General features: G+C 39.4%; 1 protein-coding gene across 1 annotated transcript; it reads left to right on the top strand.

The window, feature by feature from the left end:
- Nucleotides 1–2,928: 2,928 nt before the first annotated feature.
- On the top strand, nt 2,929–4,714 carry CHLM (magnesium-protoporphyrin IX methyltransferase). Its single transcript, XM_010252228.3, has 2 exons — nt 2,929–3,687; nt 4,134–4,714. The coding sequence occupies exons 1-2, from the start codon at nt 3,112–3,114 to the stop codon at nt 4,539–4,541; spliced, it is 984 nt and encodes a 327-aa protein (XP_010250530.1). The 5' UTR covers nt 2,929–3,111; the 3' UTR covers nt 4,542–4,714.
- Nucleotides 4,715–21,266: the final 16,552 nt, after the last annotated feature.

Below are 21,266 nucleotides of genomic sequence, written 5' to 3'. Positions count from 1 at the left end.
AATGATGGTGCTGCTCGAAAGGCTAGCAGCTGTCTTCAAATGCCGTTGGTTCTTCCTCCCTTCGGCTGGGAGGCCTTTCGTTCCTTCGAGGTGGGCTGAGGGGTCGGCTGCTACCCGACTTAAAGGGCTCGACTTGTCGAGTATCGGCTTGGTCGAAGGCTGGTAGTTTGGCCTGCTCGTGCCGATTCTATGTTTAGACACCCTAAAGGGGCAGTCGCCTCAGGAGGGACCTCCTGCATGGGGGCATACTTGCTCCACGCGTTGTGCTAAGTATTGCAAACGGTCGAGGACCGCCTGGAATTGCTCGTTCGTAACCAGGTTCTGAGTGTTCCTGGCTCTTCGTACCATAGTGTTTGAAGCTAGGGAGGTTTTTAGTTCTTAATGCTTTAGGGGATCGTCTTAGCAACATTCCCACAAACGGCGCTAATTGTTGATTCTCGGATTGCCCAAGGACAACAAGGTAATTTCGCTCCCGAGCTTCGGTGGAGATGGCCGAGGGCTTCGAAGGTCCAAAGGAGTGGAAGTTGCGGCCGAGGACTACGTCCGAGGCAGAAGGTCTCTTCAGGTACTGTAAGAGTTGAAGGCTGGTACCGAGTGCGATGTGCGAGGGGTACAAAGTAGGTCCTGAAAGGACAGAGGTGTCAGAGACCTCGGGTGGGTACCCGTGGCGAGGACTCCGATGATCAAGTTAGTACGAGCGTAAAGTGAGTCAGAGGTTTGGAGCCAAAGGGTCCAGACGAGGACTTAAATAGCACTTAAGTTCTCTAGAGGGAAGTAGCGCTTAGAGATTACTCAGGCTCCAAATTGAGTCCAGAGAGTCTAGCCCCTTACCTTGTGGGGGGTGCTTCGTATTTATAGCCAGAGTTGCCTAGGAGTAGTTGGGCCATGGTCCAGATACGAGCCATACGAGGGCCTGGCGAGATCCTCTGCCAGAGCCACGCATTCTCTTGGATTGGGTCCTTCCAGTTACGCCTGAGCTCTAGGTGTCCCCATGTACACTCAGGCTGGCTCCCTCCAGTTCGACACACGTCTGCCCCGTACAGGCCAGCCAAATGCGCCTACATCAAATGGCAAATGTGAATTTTAACGGGATAGTGTTAACAGGAAGTTTCAAACAACAACAATAATGTTCAAAGAGTGAGCTGCTATTGATGTCTAGGATTTCTTGTCCATGGAAGAAAGACATATTTTTCACCTAGATTAGATATTTTGTTGTGAAGTTGAAACAAACCTCCCACCAATTTCGTTTCTAATATTGGAAACCACAAAATACAAAAGTCAAAAATCAAGAATACAAACAAACCCTAACCGTAACTCGTTTGGGAAATTGTTAACACCGGCCAAGCCAATGAACCTACTGATTTGTGTTCAAAATCCTTCTAATACCACTTTCATACTAAAATCTGAAACCTAGAATTTATTTAAAGTAAAAATTCATGGGAGCTTACCAACTTGTATGTGACTACTTAGATATATTTTTATTGGAAAAATATATTTGGAACTATTGTTTTTACTTGCAGAAACTTCGTATGGAAGAAGAAAAAGAAGATGCTCATTGCAGTCTTGCATATCCAATGCCACAATCACTTTGTTTTATTTGAAGAAGGCTTTGTCTTTGAGTTGCCTTTTGGCTAAGAACCTAAGGGTTTGTCTTGTAGATTTTGTATGTATTTGAAATTGTGGGCATTTATTCACTAAATGTTTGTAAAACCGAGAAAATCAATGATTTATTGATACTTAAGTGATATTAAGCACCACATCAACAAAATAGTGAATAAATGCTTTTCTATTGGGGGAGATCAGCTTCCATTAGGGCAAACATGTGCCCACACCGTTATAACAGCCTTTCCAAACCTTGCATTAAGAATATCTCCCCGTGAAATAAAGCACATAATACGAAGATATTCTCAATGCAAAGTAGTAAAGGCTGCTCGAATAGACTTTGCCCTGACTGAAGCCAAACTCCATTTGGGGGAAGCACTAAAATGAAGATTCTCCAAACGATAGGCATGCACATAAATCAATGCTTGCTTTTGTAAGTCTATATGCATAAGAATCCATATAATGCTGAAGTGCCCATGGTTCTAACACCACCTTTAATGGTTGGGGAGAAGGGTTTGAAGATGAGATCTTGTGGGTTTTGGAGGTTTTTTTTTTTTCTATTAGGGTCCGTTTGGTTCATAGTTGGAATCGGAATCGAAATCGAAATAGTCCATTCTCGTAGCCTATTTGGTTCAAACAGGAATGAAAATGGGAATTAAAATCAACAGGAATGAGATTTCATTCCCAAGAGAAGGGTAAGGAATGATCATTCCCTCAAATGGGGGAATGCCATTAAAATCAGCAGGAATGAGATTTCATTCCCAAGAGAGGGGCAATGAATGGCTATTCCAGCAGGAATGGGAATAGGATTTCAATTCCACCCAACCAAATAGTTGGAATCAGAATACCCATTCTAATTCCGATTCTAAACCCCTATTCCCACAAGCCAAATGGGGCTTTAGATTCTGTTTACAAAGATTTTATATTTTATTAATTTTCATTAAAAATATTTTTATCAGTCATAACTGAAATTAAAATTTCAGCCGGTTGATGGGACACCGGATCTGCTCCTCAGACCAGGCGCCTCACGCGCACATCCTAACATGCATTAGAACATCTCCCGAATATATCAATTATTATTCACGGTGGATGTACATATGAGGCTTCCATTCGTGAGGAGCCGGTCCCGTCTCCATTGATGGTATTGGTCAAGTGAGTAGCGAATGACGTGTCAAAGATTTAGCGGAGTCGAAGAGAAAATCCCTTCGAGTTCAAACGCATTGCATCACGAGTGTCAATTTTGACTTCCTCCCACCAAAATTGGTGGCTACAGGCTATGGTTTTGTAATTAAAAGGGATTGTAAGAGGTAAGACCCACAATAATTACCAAAAGGTGAACCCACAGCCAAGCAAGACTCAAAAGCAGTGGCTGATTGGATGCCACCCTATCCTGGTTCCTAGATTACATTATCATTTATCAACCAGATAAGAGTAAGCTTCCAGTTTCCATCCTCCTCGGCTCCTCGTCGCCTCGCCTGAAAGTCTGAAACAACGGCCTTCTCCACATCGATGGCTGCCCTATATTCTCCCATTTGCTTCCACAACAACCCTAACCCCTCCCCTCTATTCTTCCCAAACTCTCCTAAACTCACCAAGCCCAGACTTAAATCCCCAATCCTGGCATCAGCCCTTCCGCCACTCCTATCCACTGACGTAACTTCCGTAGGCGCCCCATTTGACGGCACTACCCTCGCCGTCGTCGGCGGTGGTGGCATCGCCGCCTTGGCTGCCGTGCTTTCCTTAGCCGACCCCGAGAAGCGGCGCCAGCTCCAGGCCGAGGAGGTCGGAGGCGGGGACAAGGAAGTCGTCAAGGAGTATTTCAATAACTCTGGGTTTCAGAGATGGAAGAAGATTTACGGATATACTGACGACGTGAACAAGGTCCAGCTTGATATTCGACTCGGGCACTCCAAGACCGTCGAGAACGTAATGAAGATGCTCACCGACGATGGCCCTCTTAAAGGTGTCACTGTATGTGACGCCGGTTGCGGCACCGGGTGCCTCGCGATTCCGCTTGCCAAGGAAGGTGCAATTGTATCAGCCAGTGATATCTCGGCCGCCATGGTTGCCGAGGCTGAGAAGCAGGTAAATAAGGCAAAACTGCCCTCTTTGGCTCTTTAGATCCCCTGTTTTCCGCATTGCTGTTTTGCTTTATAACATTTTGGCCCCAAAGGCCCAATTGGCATAGGAATTTGTGTACTCAGAAGGTCAATTTCTATTTCCATCACTCCTCCCCACCCCATACCACCCTACCAAAGTCCGAAACACAGCAGATTGCACTTAGTTTTGATGAATGGAATCGGGAATCCGAAAACATGAGGATTTACAACAGGGAGAATTATGACTGTTTTGATGCCAGCAATAGTGAGGAATAGAACTCTGAAACTGACGAATTTTGAAAGGGCGGGTTCCGCCAAATTACGTGGATTTTAAATCCTTTGCAGTAGTTTTTTGTGCAATGCTGTTTATAAAACTCTAGGCGTCAGCCGGTAGAGTCGTTTTCGCTGAACAAAGATATAAAACGTTTGCAGGCAAGAGAAGAGATTTTGAGAGACTACACAGATGGGTCGCCTGCGCCGGTTTTGCCGAAGTTTGAAGTGAGTGATTTAGAGAGCATAGATGGGAAGTACGATACGGTAGTCTGCCTAGACGTGCTGATACATTATCCACAGAACAAGGCAGATGAAATGATAGCACACTTGGCATCACTGGCAGAGAAGAGGTTGATACTGAGTTTTGCCCCCAAGACATTCTATTACGATCTATTGAAGAGGGTAGGGGAACTTTTCCCTGGCCCATCAAAGGCAACTAGAGCTTACCTCCACGCAGAGGCGGATGTAGAAAAGGCACTGCAGAAGGTGGGGTGGCGGATAAGGAAGAGAGGTCTCATCACAACGCAGTTTTACTTTGCAAGGCTGGTTGAGGCAGTTCCTGCTTAAGACAGGGAGGTTCCTTTCAGTTTTCCCCTGTTTTTTAACCTCCAGGTAGAAATAGCAGCAGCTACCACAATTCTTTTAAGCTTATCTTTCGTCGTTGTATAATACATATTTTGAGATTTGACAGGTGTAAGATTACTTTATTGAATTTCTGATTGTATAGCTACCAATCCAAACTATGCTGTTTGAATTTGGCTGTGGACATCTTATTGCACCTCAAGGCCAAAAGATAATCGTGGCCCAGGCTGCCCATTCTCATTCTTCCTTCTACTCTCTCTCCCTCTCTTTATGGCTATTCACAGCAGTTTCTTTCTTTCTTCTATTTATTCTTTCATTTTCCCCTGTTTTCTACAACCAAACCAGTCAAGGACCACCAGTGGTTGATTCCCTCTTCCTTCTTTCTCTTGGATCTTTTCTGGACACAATATGTTCACTATAAATTTTCAACTCCATCTAATGAAAATTGCTTGGAAATGTCGTACCTGGTTTGGCTATTCACAGCAGTCTCTTTCTTTCTTCTATTTATTCTTTCATTTTCCCCTGTTTTCTACAACCAAACCAGTCAAGGACCACCAGTGGTTGATTCCCTCTTCCTTCTTTCTCTTGGATCTTTTCTGGACACAATATGTTCACTATAAATTTTCAACTCCATCTAATGAAAATTGCTTGGAAATGTCGTACCTGGTTTGGTTTCATTACCACAACATCAAACCTGTAACTTGAAGGTGATATTGAAGAAGGCAAGTGCCTTTCCTGCTTCATGGTTTTGCTTTGTTTCCACTCATGCCTAAATCTAACAGTTGGGTATGGTGGAGCAAAGCTATAGCAGATTTGAATGGCATTTTATGTGTTTCCTTGTCGATTTAAAACTATTAGTGTGTTTTGGTTCATGCTATTCATGCCTCTGCTCAATTCCCGGTTTCAATCTTATCCTATGATTTTCTCTTATTTTATTTCATTGCTTCTTGTCTGTTTCTAAACTGGGTGAGGCCTCAGTGCATTGCATCTCTATAGGCAACAATCTTAACTTTAAATATTGAAGAAATTATTGTCGAGAACATTGATGTGGGCCCCACAGCTGTGGTCCCACTCTGTCCGTAGGGTAGAATGTATCTAGTCATAGTTGATGGTCAATTTATTATTCTGTTATTCTAGTTGTTATTTACTTTTCAGTTTTATATTGTTATGTGTTATGATGTAAACACCAAGGGCAGATGTGTCCTTTCATGTAACTAGCATAACATATAAATATTAAATTGAAGTGGCGGCGGCAGAATATTGAGATTTTGTTCTTCTCCTCAAAGCCTGTGTTCTACTGCTCTCTCACTCTTTCTCTTTCACTTTCTCTTCTCTTCGAACATGAAGTTTCTTAGTGATCAAGACTGATAGCAGTCTTGAACACCACATGGTATCAGAGCTAAGTTAGGGTTTCTCATGTGAATCTAATACCAGCCAACCGCATGAGAATTTCCTAGGACTGGAAGCTGAAAAGGAGTTCGAAGACTGATTCTTGGAGATCGCCAGAAGTGCTAGTAGCTATTGGAAGCTTGTTAGGGTTGCAGAGTGTTGGTGGTCAGGAAGGATCAGAGAAGACTAGGGTTCGGGTAACCCTAGAAGGCAGCGAACATTTTTTCCTTGTAAGTTATTTACTTTCTAAGAGAAGTTCTATCAGAGAAGATAGGTTGGACCTATCTGGAGGGGGAGGCCGAACCATTCTAGGGTTTTCTCTCTTCGATTCACTAGGGTTTTATAGCAAACCCTAGGCCGAACTGTCTCAACTTTGTTTCTCTCTGCTCTAGGGTTTGAAAGTGATTTTGCGGCAAGCCCTAGTGTTAGACTGAACCTTGTGATCTACCTAGAGCTGCCCTCAAGTTTATTGTTAGCATTGATTAGATTCTAGGGTTTCTTATTAACCCTACTACAAGTCTATCTATACGGTACTGATTGGATTGTGCAACTAAATTGTTCACTTTAAGGACTGATTAAAACCCTAACTCTGCCAAGCATATCAGACCTACTTTTAAGCTATTTTTTAGAGTCTTAAGGGGTTAGAGCTCTACGGACAGCTACTGTTGTGTTAGCTAGTTGGTTTCAGATCAGAATTATCCCAGTTTTGTGCACATACACTGTGAATACAGATCAGGCCTATACTGTTTTTGATTGTGATTGGTAGTCCAAGTGCTGTTTTGAGACTTGACAGAAATGGAGTTTAAAAATCAGGCAGAAGGCAGCCTTGGGAACATCAGTTATTGTAGTGTTTCTGAGATGGGTGGTCAGATTACAACCGTAAAGTTTGATGGATCAAACTATTTGGAATGGGCCCAATCAGCCATGATGGCTATTGGTGGAAGAGGTAAATTAGGGTACCTCTTGGGAGATATGAAAGAACCTCCCAAGGGAGACCCGACATATACCAAGTGAATCCAAGAAAACTACTTGGTTATGACATGGCTGTGTAATTCTATGCAGTCTCATATTAACCGGAATTACTTGTGGGCAAAGACAGTTAAGGAAATATGGAATGTTATGAAAGAAACTTATTCCCAACCCCTTAATGTTGCCAGAGCATATGAATTGAAATGTGAAGTGAAAAATCTTAAACAAGGAGAGAGACCGGTTTCAGTATATTTCTCTACCTTGCAGTCCCTGTGGCGTGAGATTGATCACTTAGAGACTCTTAAGTGGGAGAGTCCCAAAGATGCACAGATATATAGAAAGCAGGTTGAGACAAATCGGGTATTTGAGTTTTTGGTAGGCCTAAATTTAGAGTATGATATTGTACGACAACAGATTTTGACTAGAGACAATGTGACTCTCTCTCAGGCATACTCATTCGTACATAGTGAAGAGACCAGAAGGAAAGTTATGATGCAACCTTAGCCCCCCACACCAGCCTTTGTAGCGGTCACATCCAAATCAGGGGGTGATTCAGAGAAGGACAGGAGGAAGGAAGACAAGAAGGATGTGGTATGTGAACATTGTAAGAAGCCCAAACATACAAAAGAAACATGTTGGAAACTGCATCCTCACTTGGTTCCTGCGAAGTTGAGAAGCAAGAAGGGCACTGCTTATGTAGCCGTGAAAATTGATTCAACATCCTCATCTGGCACAAAAAGAACATCTTTAGAGACCTTAGCTGCAGTTCGGGCTGCCCTAATACAGTTAGAAAAGGAAGTTGGAAATTCAGCTCAGCCACCGCAGTCACCATCAGCCCCTGCCACATCTGCCTTCGCACATTCAGGTACTCGAGCTTTAGCCTGTCATGCCTCAGCTCCAGGTACTACTGAACCTTGTTGGGTAATAGATTCAGGTGCATCCGATCACATGACTAGCTTGCCTTCACTGTTTACCACTTACCATTTGTCTTCTGGTAGGGATAAAGTATCTATTGCTGATGGCTCCCTGGTTCCTATTTCTAGGAAGGGTGACATCAAGTTATCAGATACTATCTCCCTGTCATTTGTCTTGCATGTTCCTAAGCTTGATACTAACTTTCTTTCAGTCAGTAGTATTACCAAGCATATGAATTGCTCAGTAACCTTCTTCCCTAACCGATGTGTTTTTCAAGACTTGGAGACGAAGAAGGTGATTGGGACTGGCCGTGAGACGAATGGGATCTATCTGCTCGGGGAGAGGTTCCGTCAGGAAGAGTTAGTAGAGAAGATGTCTTTTGTTTCTCAAAGTGTGAGTCCGGTTATGCCAAAGCATAACCGATTAGGTCATTTGTCTTTTCGGTCTTTAAAGAGTCTGTTTCTAGCTTTATTTGAGTCTATTGAGTTGTCTCAGTTACAGTGTGAAAGTTGTGAGTTTGCTAAGCATTGTAGAAAGCCTTATAAATTGAGTAATAAAAGGAATGATAATTTTTTTGATATTGTGCATACTGACGTTTGAGGGCCTTATCATATTCCTTCCATGGGTGGGTACAGATATTTCTTGTTATTTGTCGATGACCATACCCGTTTTTCTTGGGTTTATCTCATGTGTTCACGAGATGAGGTACCTTTCCTGACCCAAAACTTTCACCAAATGATCCTAACCCAGTTTAATGCCAAGATCAAAGTTCTCAAATCTAATAACGCAAAGGAATACTTTGCTAAATCATTGACATCTTATCTTCTTCATCATGGAGTTATCCACCAGAGCTCTTGCCCTCATACACCTCAGCAGAATGGAGTTGCCGAAAGGAAGAATTGGCACATTTTGGAAGTGGCTAGAAGTCTCATGTTTACTTCCAATGTTCCTATCTGCTTCTGGGGTGATGCTATCCTCACGGCGGTATACCTTATTAATCGGGTTCTTTCCAGGGTCCTTGATATGAGATCTCATTTTTCCCTTCTACACCCACGCGAGGACTTGTTTTTTATTCCCCTTAAGACATTCGGTTGTACCTGCTTTGTTCAGCTTCTCGGACCCCATCACTCCAAGTTCGAACCCAAAGCCTCCAAATGCATCTTCCTTGGTTATGCACAAACTCAAATAGGTTATTGCTGCTATGATCCTGTCTCAGGGAGGAAGTTTGTCTCCATGGATGTCACTTTCTTTGAGGGGACACCCTATTATCCTCGGGTTTCCCCTCAGGGGGAGAGTAGTGAGAGTGGGGGTTTGAGTCCTTGTCTTCAGGGGGAGAGCAGTGAGAGTGGGGCAGTTCCTTTACCTATTCCATTGGGTGATGAGAGCTGCAATGGTGAGGGTGGTCAGAGGGATCAGGAGTTGAGGGTCTATCACAGGCGGTGCAGGCAGGTTGATCATGATCATCAGTAGTCCAGGCCAACTCCAATCTCATTTGCAGCTCTAGGTCCAGGTACTACAATCCCAGGGCCCATAGAGACTTCCTCTATTGTTGCCATTTCACTTCCTACAGATGATCTTGACCTTCCGATTGCAGTCCGTAAAGGAAAACGACATTGTACCACATCTACAGCCCACTGTATTTCCCATTTTTTATCCTATGATCGCCTATCTCCTACTTATAGGTCCTACCTTAGTTCTATTTCCAATGTTATTCCAAGAACAGTGCAAGAAGCCCTATCCGTCCCAGAATGGAAAGATGCAATGCAAGTTGAGATGGATGCCCTGTTGAAAAACAACACCTGGGAGGTAGTTGATCTGCCCAAAGGAAAAAAACCAGTTGGATGCAGATGGGTATTTACATTGAAGCATAATGCAGATGGATCCATTGAGAGGTATAAAGCTTGGTTAACCTTTGCCCCGGTAGCCAAGATGACCACTATTCGAGTCCTATTATCCCTTGCAGCAAGTCACACTTGGCCTTTATACCAAATGGACGTGAAAAATGCTTTTCGAATGGAGATCTGCAGGAAGAAGTTTACATGCGTTTGCCTCTTGGATTCTATGATGCGGAAACAGGTAAGAAGGTCTGCCGGCTCAACAAGGCTTTGTATGGTTTGAAACAGTCACCTAGGGCTTGGTTCGATAGATTCAGACTAGCCCTTGTGAAGTTTGGTTATGTATAGGCCCAATCATATCATACTCTATTCATCAAGAGGTAGAGTCCTCCTTGACACTACTGGCAGTATATGTTGATGATATTGTGGTCACAGGGAATGATAGCCATGAGATTGAGTCCCTTAAACAGCTCCTTCATCAAGAATTTGAGGTGAAAGACCTTGGTGTACGGTATTTTTTGGGTATTGAGGTTGCTAGATCCAAACAGGGGATCTTTATCTCTCAGAGGAAATATGTCCTAGACCTGTTGGCAGAAATTGGAAAGTTAAGTGTCAAGCCTGCAGATATACCAATTGAACAAAACCACATGATTAGTGCAGAGAGTGGAGAGCTTCTTGAAGACAAAGTTATGTTCCAGCAATTGGTAGGAAAGCTCCTATATCTCTGCCTCACTAGGCCAAATATTATTTATGCTGTTAGTGTTGTCAGCCAGTACATGCATTCTCCTAGAACCACACATCTTATTGCGGCAGAAAGAATCTTAGCCTATTTGAAGAGATGCCCGGGTAGGGTATACTGATAGCAGTCTTGAACACCTACAATTATAAAGTACCTACTACCATTGCTGCCCCCAAAACATGTGAAACAAGATATGGTACCATTGCTGGAATCACTCTGGTTTACTGGGTTTAAATATTGATATTTCCATTTCTGCAGATATCTCTTTCTATTCAGAGAAATCCATTCACCACTACTGTGCTTAGATATTTTTTTTTGATAATTACTATTGTGCTTAGATATTGACAAATGTCATGTCTCCTTTGACATTTCCTTTTCAGAGATGCTAGCTAAGCTAAGGTTTGAATTGCTCATTGTTCTTTTCAATACCTTATTTTGATTCTTAGAAGCTAGGTTTGCTATGCAATATTTTGATTTGAATGGCTTAATGAATTTTCTGGATAGCCCAACTTGAAATGCTAGATAGCTGTGTTACTGTTGATGATCAATCTAGAAAATCTTATGGCCTGCAAACAATGCCAAAGAGCAGAAAAAAATAACTGGGACTCATTTGATGTGAGTCTTTCCTCGATTTCTTTTTTCTTCTTTGTTAATCTTAAAATTACATTCAATTACATTCATGAGAGGAATAGATATTCTCTTAAAAGAGACTAGTAAGCTATCCTTGCCTGGGTGGCTAGTGTGGTTGGTCGAACATAATTAAAACTTCCTTTTTAATGTTTTAGTTCTTCTATATAAAATGGGTTATAGATTAAGATACTCCATAATGGGTTGTTTATAAAATGGGTTATAGATTGGTTGTTTTATTTTTATTTTCTGGCAACAGATTGCCATGTTATGTACAACCAATCTGTCAACAAAGATAAAAGAGGGGAGATCTAGTGGCAGTCCAAATTATATGACTTGTCATCCTCTGTCTGCATCTGCCTTTTGAATTCAGATACCCAACCCTTGATTTTTCCTGTTCATCAACCACATCTTTTGCCTCTCTTAAGAAGACAAAGGGATGAGGTGTTTATATAAATGCAGTCATGTAGGTCATTAGATAATATAGAGAAGAAAACTGACTTTTGTTTTGTCTAATAACTGAATCAGACACTACATTAAGAAATTTATTAGAAGATGTAACATGCTTAAATAAACCATGGCAGTTATAATGGATCTCAACAATAAATAAATATATATCTCATGGAATATCATGGAATCAATGGGGCTAAAAGGAAAATCTAAAGTTTTTTCCTAGAATACCTGTTCCATCCAAATTTTTATGGATGCAGATTACAAAAATCAGTAACCCATAACGGCTGTTGTAGAGGTTTTCAAACCTATTGGAAGTTGTAGTTATCAATTTGATGACTCGAGTAAGCCTAAATCTTCTTTTGCTAAATAAATAAAGGTTTAAGAACTTATTTCCTGTTTCTTTTCTAGTTATGTCTAGACATGATCTGCATGCAAGGTGTTCTTGCTGTTGGAAGTCTTAAGGCCCTGTTCTTTTTTCGGAAATACATTTACCTGGGTAAGTGCACTTACCCATGTTCTTTTTTTTGTTTAATTTATCCAGGTAAGTGAGTTTCCTTACTTTCCCATTTTCTTTTGCAATACCTACTTTCCTGGGTAAGTTTGTTATCTTTTTCACCTCTTGCCAATTTTATCCTTTAAGCTTAAGTCCATGTGATACAAATCATACACATTGTGTCCCTTATTTCTACAGTTTCCCCTTTTCTCCTTTTCCCCTGTAGTTGTAGATGGATTGTCATAAGATTGGGGGTGATTGGATAGAAGCCAACCCAGGAACCATGTAAACAACCATCTCTCACATTTTGTGTTCTCTGAATATAAACATGGATCTTGTATTCTGTGGTTCAAGGTTCAGCGATCAAGGAACCAGAACATCATATAGATCTAGCTCTCACATTTTTCAAACAACACAAAAAGCTGACATTCTTAAATTTATGTACCATGTAAACAGCCAAATCATTTTCCATTCACTAAGTCTCAATCTTGGTATTTTCTTAATAACCAGAGAAAATCCCAATATTTGATCAGCATATGGTCAGTAGGCCAAACCCTGTCACACTTCCCTATATAGGCATCGGCTACAAACCTGTAAGAAAAGGGAAAAAAACATAAATAACTATATTGGTTTTCCCAGTTGCAGAATTTTCACTTAACAAGCTTAACAAATTCCATCCATACGAAACAAATCAACTTAACAGAAGACAAGGCTTGAAAATTAGGAACTGAATCAACTCTACCTTTGTGCTTTACTCAAGGAATGTGATTTTTTTAATACTAGTGAGAAACATAATAACCATATCTAGAGATGGTAAAGTTGGACGTAGAGATTTCTTTGAAATTCTTCTGATAATATGTCAATGGGAATATAAGCTATGTCAATTTAATAATTTCTTGATGGCATTCCATGATATTGGCACAAGTTCAAGAAACTAATTGAGTCAAGCCACAGGCACACTCCTTGCCCCTCACACACCAACCCACTTGTCCATGCCCAAGCATTCCCAAACATGAACATGAAACAGTGGAAGCTCATAAAATAAGGTGCAAGTAGTTACTTGCTTTATGAAGAAAATAAGGTGAAAGCTCATAAAATTGAGTAGTGAAACCAATGCTTGCATCCAGAATAAGGACCCATAGATTTGAACATGATGCCACAATGCTGATAAATAGCCCATTTTCATTTCCCTTCTCAATGTGATGTGCAACCCTTGCAGCTGCCACATTTTAGTGATACCTGGAACAAGAAAATTCACAAATCTTGATTTAAACTACTGGAGGCTTGCATTATCTGAGTGTGAATCAACTAATTCTAGATCCATAGAGAGTGTTGACTCCTATAAGTTGAAGAGAATCAAGGTAGTGCCTGTTGAGGAGAATAGGATTGCTGAGAAGATTTAAAGAAATGAGATTGAAAATATGCCTGACGCAAAAGAAAACTCTGAACTAGACCTGTTTCATATGTATGGGAATTTCGTGACTGTCTTGTATGAAGGAAATGACCTAAGGATGTAATTCAAACTAGTGGAACATATACGACAGTTGACGAAGGATGATGAAGAGGCCAGAATTTTTATGGGAACCAATGGGTTTGTTGAGGCCCTTGTGCGGTTTTTGGGGTTGGTTGTTCATGTTCTTAACGAGAAAGCTGTGGAATTTGGAGTTATGGCACTTTTCAACCTTGCTGTTGACAATAACAGGTTTGCACTTGTTCAATAGTTTTCTTGTTTTATTCAAATATCTACATTGGCCCTTATCCATCTCATTACACACACACATAACAGAATGGCAATTGTGAATTGCACCATATCACAGTGAAATGGTTTTGTGTTTTCTTTGATGTTCTCCTTGTCATTTTGCTTCCTGGTATATACACTCTATTTTAATGGATTTTAGCAGTAAAATGGATTGAAAAAAATGGGATTTCCAGTTATTCCTCTCCCCTCCCATACTCCTAGTAACTTGTTCTATCATGATAGGGATGAATCTGCTTTGGCTATTAGGAAGGACATGACCAAATCCCAATCCAACCTGTGCAAAAGCTCAGGCTAGGCTTAGTTGGGTTCAAATTGGATACCCAAGCTTCATACATGCTTTTAGGTCAATATGCTGTGAGCATCTCTTAATGAAAAAAAAAAGACAATGGTTTCATGTTCTATTTACCAAATAGATAAATTTCGTTTTAATTTTCTTTATGTAATCAAACATGAAAATTGTTTTTGTACAACCAAACAGAAATGTTACCTCAAGATCATTTCTTAAACAAGGAGCAATTAGAGTTGTTTTCGGTGTTTAAGAAACGTTATTTTTAAACAATTTCTGCAAAATGAATAAGCCATTCTTCTTAAACAATTACTGTAAGAATACAACGTTCTTTTAGTGGGATGTGTGCATAATTTTTCTCTTCTTGGGGGAACTAGATGAAATTTCATGTTTCATGTTGTCCATCTCCCTCCTCCCCCTAAAAAAATCATGTTTCATGTTGTCCATCCCATTTTGCATTACTTTATTACTTTTGTTATTTAACTAACCATTTAAATTAATTTTATTATTTTATTCTATTCATATTTCCCATTTTTATTTTCTACCTATTTATTATTTTACTTTTATCATTATTTTTCTTATTTTTTGGATTATTGGGTTATTTTACTCAATTTAGGAAACTAATCACCACATCTCCATAAATTTTTCCTCAACTTATGTTTAGAGAATTCAATTAATATTGAAAGAAGTTTGGCTGTTCAACAATCCTAACCCTTAACAGTAAGTCCATATTCCCCCTATGGTCCATGCATCATCAATAGTTTTAACATCAAAACAAACATCAAGACAAGTAAAATATAGAAAAACAAATTGCATAATTCTACTGTCAACGATCTAAATCATATAGTGAAGGTCATATGTAGCCAAGGAATATCATAAGAAATTGAAGCAAAGCAAGAACAATATTATTGGTATGGATTAATAGATATAGGAGGTTTCAATAGGTTGAAATCAACCATTCAAGGGCATATATCAGGATCCTGGCATCTCCAATTAAAGTCAGAAGAAAGAACGACACCTGTTTGTTGTCGAGAATCACTTCACAATGGGATGCCCAGATCTGTAGCAATGGGATTACAAGTAGCAATCGAATTCTCCTTTTCTTACTATTTCTTAAACTCTTTGATGTATAGTGCTACCAGCAACGAAAAGAGTAGCTCTGAAACTGAAATCGATGATTGGGAATCTTGAAACAGGGGACCGCTCTGAAATCGATGTATAGTACTACGTGAAGTGGGTCACTATCGTGAAGATGAAAAGAAAACCATCGGATAGTTGATTTCAGGCGAGAGTACCAGATGAAACAGGTGTGGCTATGAAAATAGTAGTGCCTGCTGGATCTAGATTGACAGCGGTAGATGTTGAGGATGATGTAGAGAGAGATAGAAGGAGAGAAGAGAAGTGAAAGAAGAGAGAGAGGGAAGAGAATGAGAGAAAGAGAAAGAGTTTGGGGAGGTCACTGCTGCTGCAACTCTTCTATTCTCGTCATGAAGATGATGAACTCTTCAGCAGTAATGGTGAGTTTTGGAGAAGGAACAGTAGAAGGGGAGAAGCTCTCGAACGGCGAACCTTTTAAGGGCAACTTTGATATTTTCATCTTACCCTCCACTCGGGAAACCAAACATACCCGAGTATGAGAAGGGTATCATTTACCCGGGCAAGTAATACCCCGAGAAATAAAATTTACCGTGGGTCTCACTTATTCTTGAAATCCGAACATGGATAAATAAGTCAATGACCAAACTTCATTTCACAAAAAAGCGAACGCGCCCCAAGAGGTATAAGCAGGGTTTATTCTATTTCCTTGTTTTTTCTTCATTCTTTCTGCTATTCCATCATTTTTTTTTTCATCAATTACCCAGCTAGTTAACCATTCATCAAAATTTTACATTTATCTTGACATGAATTTTAATCCTCTATTTTTTTTCATGGGTTTAATCAGTTCATAGTTGTTGTTGGGTTTTAGTAAAAAAGAGAACATATAGAGCCAGTGCAGTGACGTTATCTTAAATTCTTAAAGGATAAGTTAAGCTGTTTAAACTGGAACTCCTTTGACCAATTGGGATGGTCAAATCTGATTGTTAAAGGAGACTGCAGAGTTGTCCTTAGATTGACAAAAAAAGAAAGACGGCTCCTTTGAACTACTAGTTCAGATATAAACCCTGAATAGTTACTACAATAGAAGATGCCCTTGCAAGAAATGGAATAAGCAAGTTTTTATGGGGAGAGACCAAATCTGGGTATTGATGTACATTTAAATTCGTTTATACCAGAAAACTGATGGTGTCCGTCAGCTTTTGAGTTATTTGTATTGTCTTGTCTCTATTTTGATGATGCCTATTGGCTTTTAAAATGAAAATTTAACAGATGCAGTAATGAATAACAGGTGGTTGAATATATTATTAATTTGATGAAACTATTAGGAATTTTGTACTTCATGTTATTGAGTTATTCATTTTATTTTTAATTTTACCATTTTTATGTTATTGTTATGGGTCTACACAATTGGTTGTTAAAGGAAGGATGAAAGTTATAACCAAACGGGTCTAGATTCATTGTCATTCTTGCCACGAAAAAAAAAAAAAGAATTTGCTTTCTCGTAAAAAAAAAAGAAGAAAAGGCAGCAACATTTTCTCATTCTGCCCATGGCCTAAGATCTAACTAGTAGACTTTCTTCGAACTTTTGCCTGAATTTTCATGGCTGTAGATAAAATGAATCGACTGTTATTGTTATTTGACCCTTTCGGTAGTCTTGCATTTTTACCTTATAGATCTCAATGTAATTGTAACAGAATACACCAGTCCTGGCATGCATGCGACTTGCGACATGCCAAAAATTGTGTCCTACCATCGATGATATTCAGGGTTATGGATCCTTGCATCGCACCCGTCTACATGAAAACATGATGACTTGTGGGGGTGGGGTGGGGATGACATGGCATTCATACCATACATATGAAATTTGAGTCTGACTCATAGGCTGCATTTGTATGTCATGTAAATCAAGAACTGATGTAAAATTTACATTGCTTTGGTTTTGTATGCATTTAGAAAGATGGTGTAATTATTATTAATGTAAAACTATACTCCGGTTCAGTTTTGCGTGTATTTGAATGGAGTAAGGTTCAAAATATCGATACGTCAATATGGGCGTATCGGAGGGGTCCTGGAATGATACGTATTGGCCGATACGGGCCGATACGTGTCGATACTTTGAACCTTGGGATGGAGTGTAGTTTTACATCGATTTTATCAATGTAAAACTTCACTCTTCCACCCATTACTATTTTCAAAAAAGCAACGATCACTTTCTGGTTCAGTGTAAAATGTTATCTGCATTGATTCCAAACGCAGCGTTATGTATCTCCCTTCAACAAATATGCGAAAATCTTCATGGGTTGCCCTTCTGAAAATTTCCAGTCAATGTATGGGGGATCATCGGCGATCGGCAACCAAGGTGGCGTCTGTTAAATAGTTTCAGTCACAGTGAAACTTTTTCATTGCTCCGAGAAGAAAAATGAATATACTTCCTCCTAGAAGAAAAATGAATATACTTCCTCCTAGAAGTCCAAAACAATAAGATACATCCTTCTAAACTAGGGCTGCCCCAGGCCAGATGGCAGATGGGGGTGTTTAATGAGAAATCCGATTAGTTGAACGGCCATTCAGTGGGCTGTGAAACCAATGATGAGATTCTATGTTAGTAATAAATGAGCAAGGTTTAGTTGAATGTTTAGATGTTCAATGGTTGTGAAACCAATGATAAGGTTCCACGCCAGTATTTATGGGGGCCTATCTTTACAGTGGGGTCCATGAATTTATTATTGACATAAAATCTCATCATTGATTCTTGACATAAAATCTCATCATTGATTCCATAGCCCACTGAACAACTAAAGCATTTAGTTAATCCAAATTCGTAATAAATTCACTGGCGTGGAACCTTGTCATTGGTTCCATGGCACAACGTTCAGCTAAACCTTGCTCGTTCGATGAATGTTGTATTATGAAAGATTTATTTATTAGGTAGAATCCCTTGAACCGTTGAAAGCATGCATAGATTTTTTGACAATAGGACAAATATCTTGGGAGAATGACGGTTCAGCCCAGGGTTAGAATTTTTAGGCCCAAAGTACAGTTAGGGTGGGTGACAGCTCATAATTGATGCTAATTCATGGGCAGACATTAGTGTGTAGAGTGGGGTTTTTGACATTTTGAATGTTTTATGCAGTGGAAATCAGAAATCTGCATTGGTCTTGTCCGTACTTCTCTGAAATATCTTTCATACGTTAGTTTTATGTCACACTCCATTGACGTGGCATATGATGATTATTATGATATTTTAAAAACATAATTTTGCCTTTTCTTCTTCAACATCTCTAACCAGCGAAACCCATCTCTGCTATCACCGACATCCCTAAATGGTAGAGGTGTAAAGTGGACCGTGCCAAGTCGGCACGACACTACTCGTGGGCGGCTTGTGCAAAGTGTGGGTCGTGTTGTGCTGGCCCGGGGGCTGTGCTGCCCTCCCCGGTGAAAATTTTGGGGGTCGGCCCGGCACAGCCCACGGTCCAGGCCCGTGCCATGCATCGGGCCAAAGCTATTTATTTAAAAAAAATGACAAAAACTTGAAATTTTAATTTTATATGAGTTTTGTGTATACAATTGCTTATATATACAATAATTAAATAAATTAGTATAATACAATTAAAAAAGTTATTTATTTTATTAATATATTATATACTATATATTATTATATAATTATAATTTATATAATATTATATAAATATATATAAATAATATATATGGGCCGTGCCAGCCCGCGGGCCATGGGCGGCATGGCCCGCTCGGTCGTGCCGTGCCATACCGGCCCGTGGACCTAAAACCCCAGGCCTAGAACGGCTTGCATGATTGTGTTGGGCCTAGCACAGCCCACGGACTGTCATACCAGGCCTGTCCAAGTTCATGCTGGACTGTGCTGGGCTGCGGGTGGCACAGCCCAATTTACACCTCTATTGAATGGTATGAACTTAATCACCAGGACTCTGAAAGAAGCAGTACCTAATCAACATCATTTATAACATATCCCTACTGTTTGCAATTTCAACAAAGCATAAAACCCATAAATAACGAAATCCACCCCTGCTGTTTGCAACCTATTTACCTTGGCTTTTCTTTCTTTCCTCTCCAGGTTCATATCTTCAACCTACCCTGTTTTCCTCAACGGTTATTCATTGGCTTATGGAATGGGTAACCTTGTTGGTTTGCAGCAGTAATAGTCTGGCTTTCCACCCTTTCCAGCTTGACACCACTACACTACAGACAACCGTGAACTAATTCGATGTCTGGATAAGAATGAATTGGGCAAAGGAATCTATAACCTAGAATTAACGAATCCACAAAATATATTATGCCTACAAACACATTCTGCATTCCGGTATCCTTCAAATCTTTTGAAAAGTTTTATCGACAAACTTGGCCAAACTCAGATGGGTTGCTCGAAAAGGATGGACTCGGTTGGTAAATGTTCTCAGTCACTTGAACCAATGCCTCAGAAATTGTTGCTTATGGTTTTGCTGAGCTATGATATAAAACAATAAAAATAAATAAAAAATCTTTGGTTTTCTAAAAGTTTTCGGGTGGTCCCTGCTTATATCTCAAGATCTTTGTTTGGATTGAGATTTCGCTATTTATGGAGGTTGGGATTGTTTACATAAAATGTTGTTTTTTTTGGGAAAGCAGAAACAAACAAAACAAAAATTCTTATTGACAGATCTTGCATTTTCGTTAATTGCACGACACTTTTAATTTAATGTGAAAAATGTTTGAAGAGAAGCCGCATTGTTACGAAAGGGCGTGGTTATATATTTGAAAATTTGAAAAATAATGAAGGGTAAAATAAAAATTTCAATATTTATGTCAATGTTTAATAGTGATATCAATTGTTTAGACTCAGTTTAGCAAGATACAAATGCAAATATATACAATGTAAATACATACAAAATGATACAAAATACAATGTTTTGCACTCTATATATATTTGTATTTGTACTCTTTCCAAACTGAGCATTAAGGAGAATAAATACATATTTGCAGTGTGTAAAAACTTATATTTTGTATGTATTTGCACTGTACAGATTTATTTATATTTATACTCTTTCCAAACTAAGCCCTAGAGGTACATTAAGAGATTGTGCAAATAGTAGGGATAGCACAAGTCTATTTTCTAAAACTTAGGGGTAATTTTAAGTATTTTACCCTTATTTATTTTGCTTTTGCTTTACAAAGTATAGACTACATAGTAATAGTGGGGTACAGCATTGGTAACCCGTCCCTCAAACACCTTTCTAACTTATTTATCATCACCATTCTAAAAAAATCTAATCCATTGGAATGTCTAGTAGCAGCGAATGGTTGACAAATTGGTTCTCATATTTCATTATAGTGTTTTCAATATGTTGTTGATCTGGACAGCCGAATCATCCAAATCAGCACCCAACCATGATTTTGGGTTCGGTTTTCCTAAAATTTGAGTTTTGGTAAAAAACTATCTAACTTGGGTAGTTGAACCATTGACCTATTCGAATGGATCATTGCTTGCACATTAAATGTATATGCAAACTTTTTGAGATTTATATATCAATTTCAGGTAACGTTTTGTGATCTATGTATCCCAAGCCTTGCTCCACAATTTTTGCCACAATCCCTTTTTTGGTCTCAAATCCTAATATTTAACATTTTCATATAAATATATAGATAGGTTTGTTTTTAAAACATTGTTTCACTGGCCTCAGCGCCACAAATTTAAATACTAATCAGTTACCCAAATAAACTTCAATACTAATCATCTAACCTTTAATATCCAGTACTCCCCCTTGTCCATGATCAAACTTTTAAATCCTAATAATAACCTTATTAGTTTTACTTTTTCATCATTTGTCACTTTTCTGAAACACGTAGCAGTTGAAGATTTTAAGTGGTTTAATTTCGATTGTTTCTATTATTATCAGACCGAAATATAATGGTGAACCACATTTAGCCTCACAATTTCCTCTTGCTGTGAATCTTATGCCTAAACACAAGTGAATGTATAATTCAATCTCATATAACTTATCAGCTTAAGCAAGGTTCTTCAAATGGCCCCAGCGTTGTCATTATTAGTTACTTTGATATCTCATCTTCATGGTAATATTTTTAATGTGCTAAACATAAACAACAAATCCACCACATCAATGAAAAATTCAC

Source organism: Nelumbo nucifera, chromosome 3 (genome assembly GCF_055504915.1).
Source record: "Nelumbo nucifera cultivar China Antique chromosome 3, China Antique-T2T, whole genome shotgun sequence".
Taxonomy (NCBI): Eukaryota; Viridiplantae; Streptophyta; class Magnoliopsida; order Proteales; family Nelumbonaceae; genus Nelumbo; species Nelumbo nucifera.
This window is presented reverse-complemented; position numbering and strand designations above follow the sequence as displayed.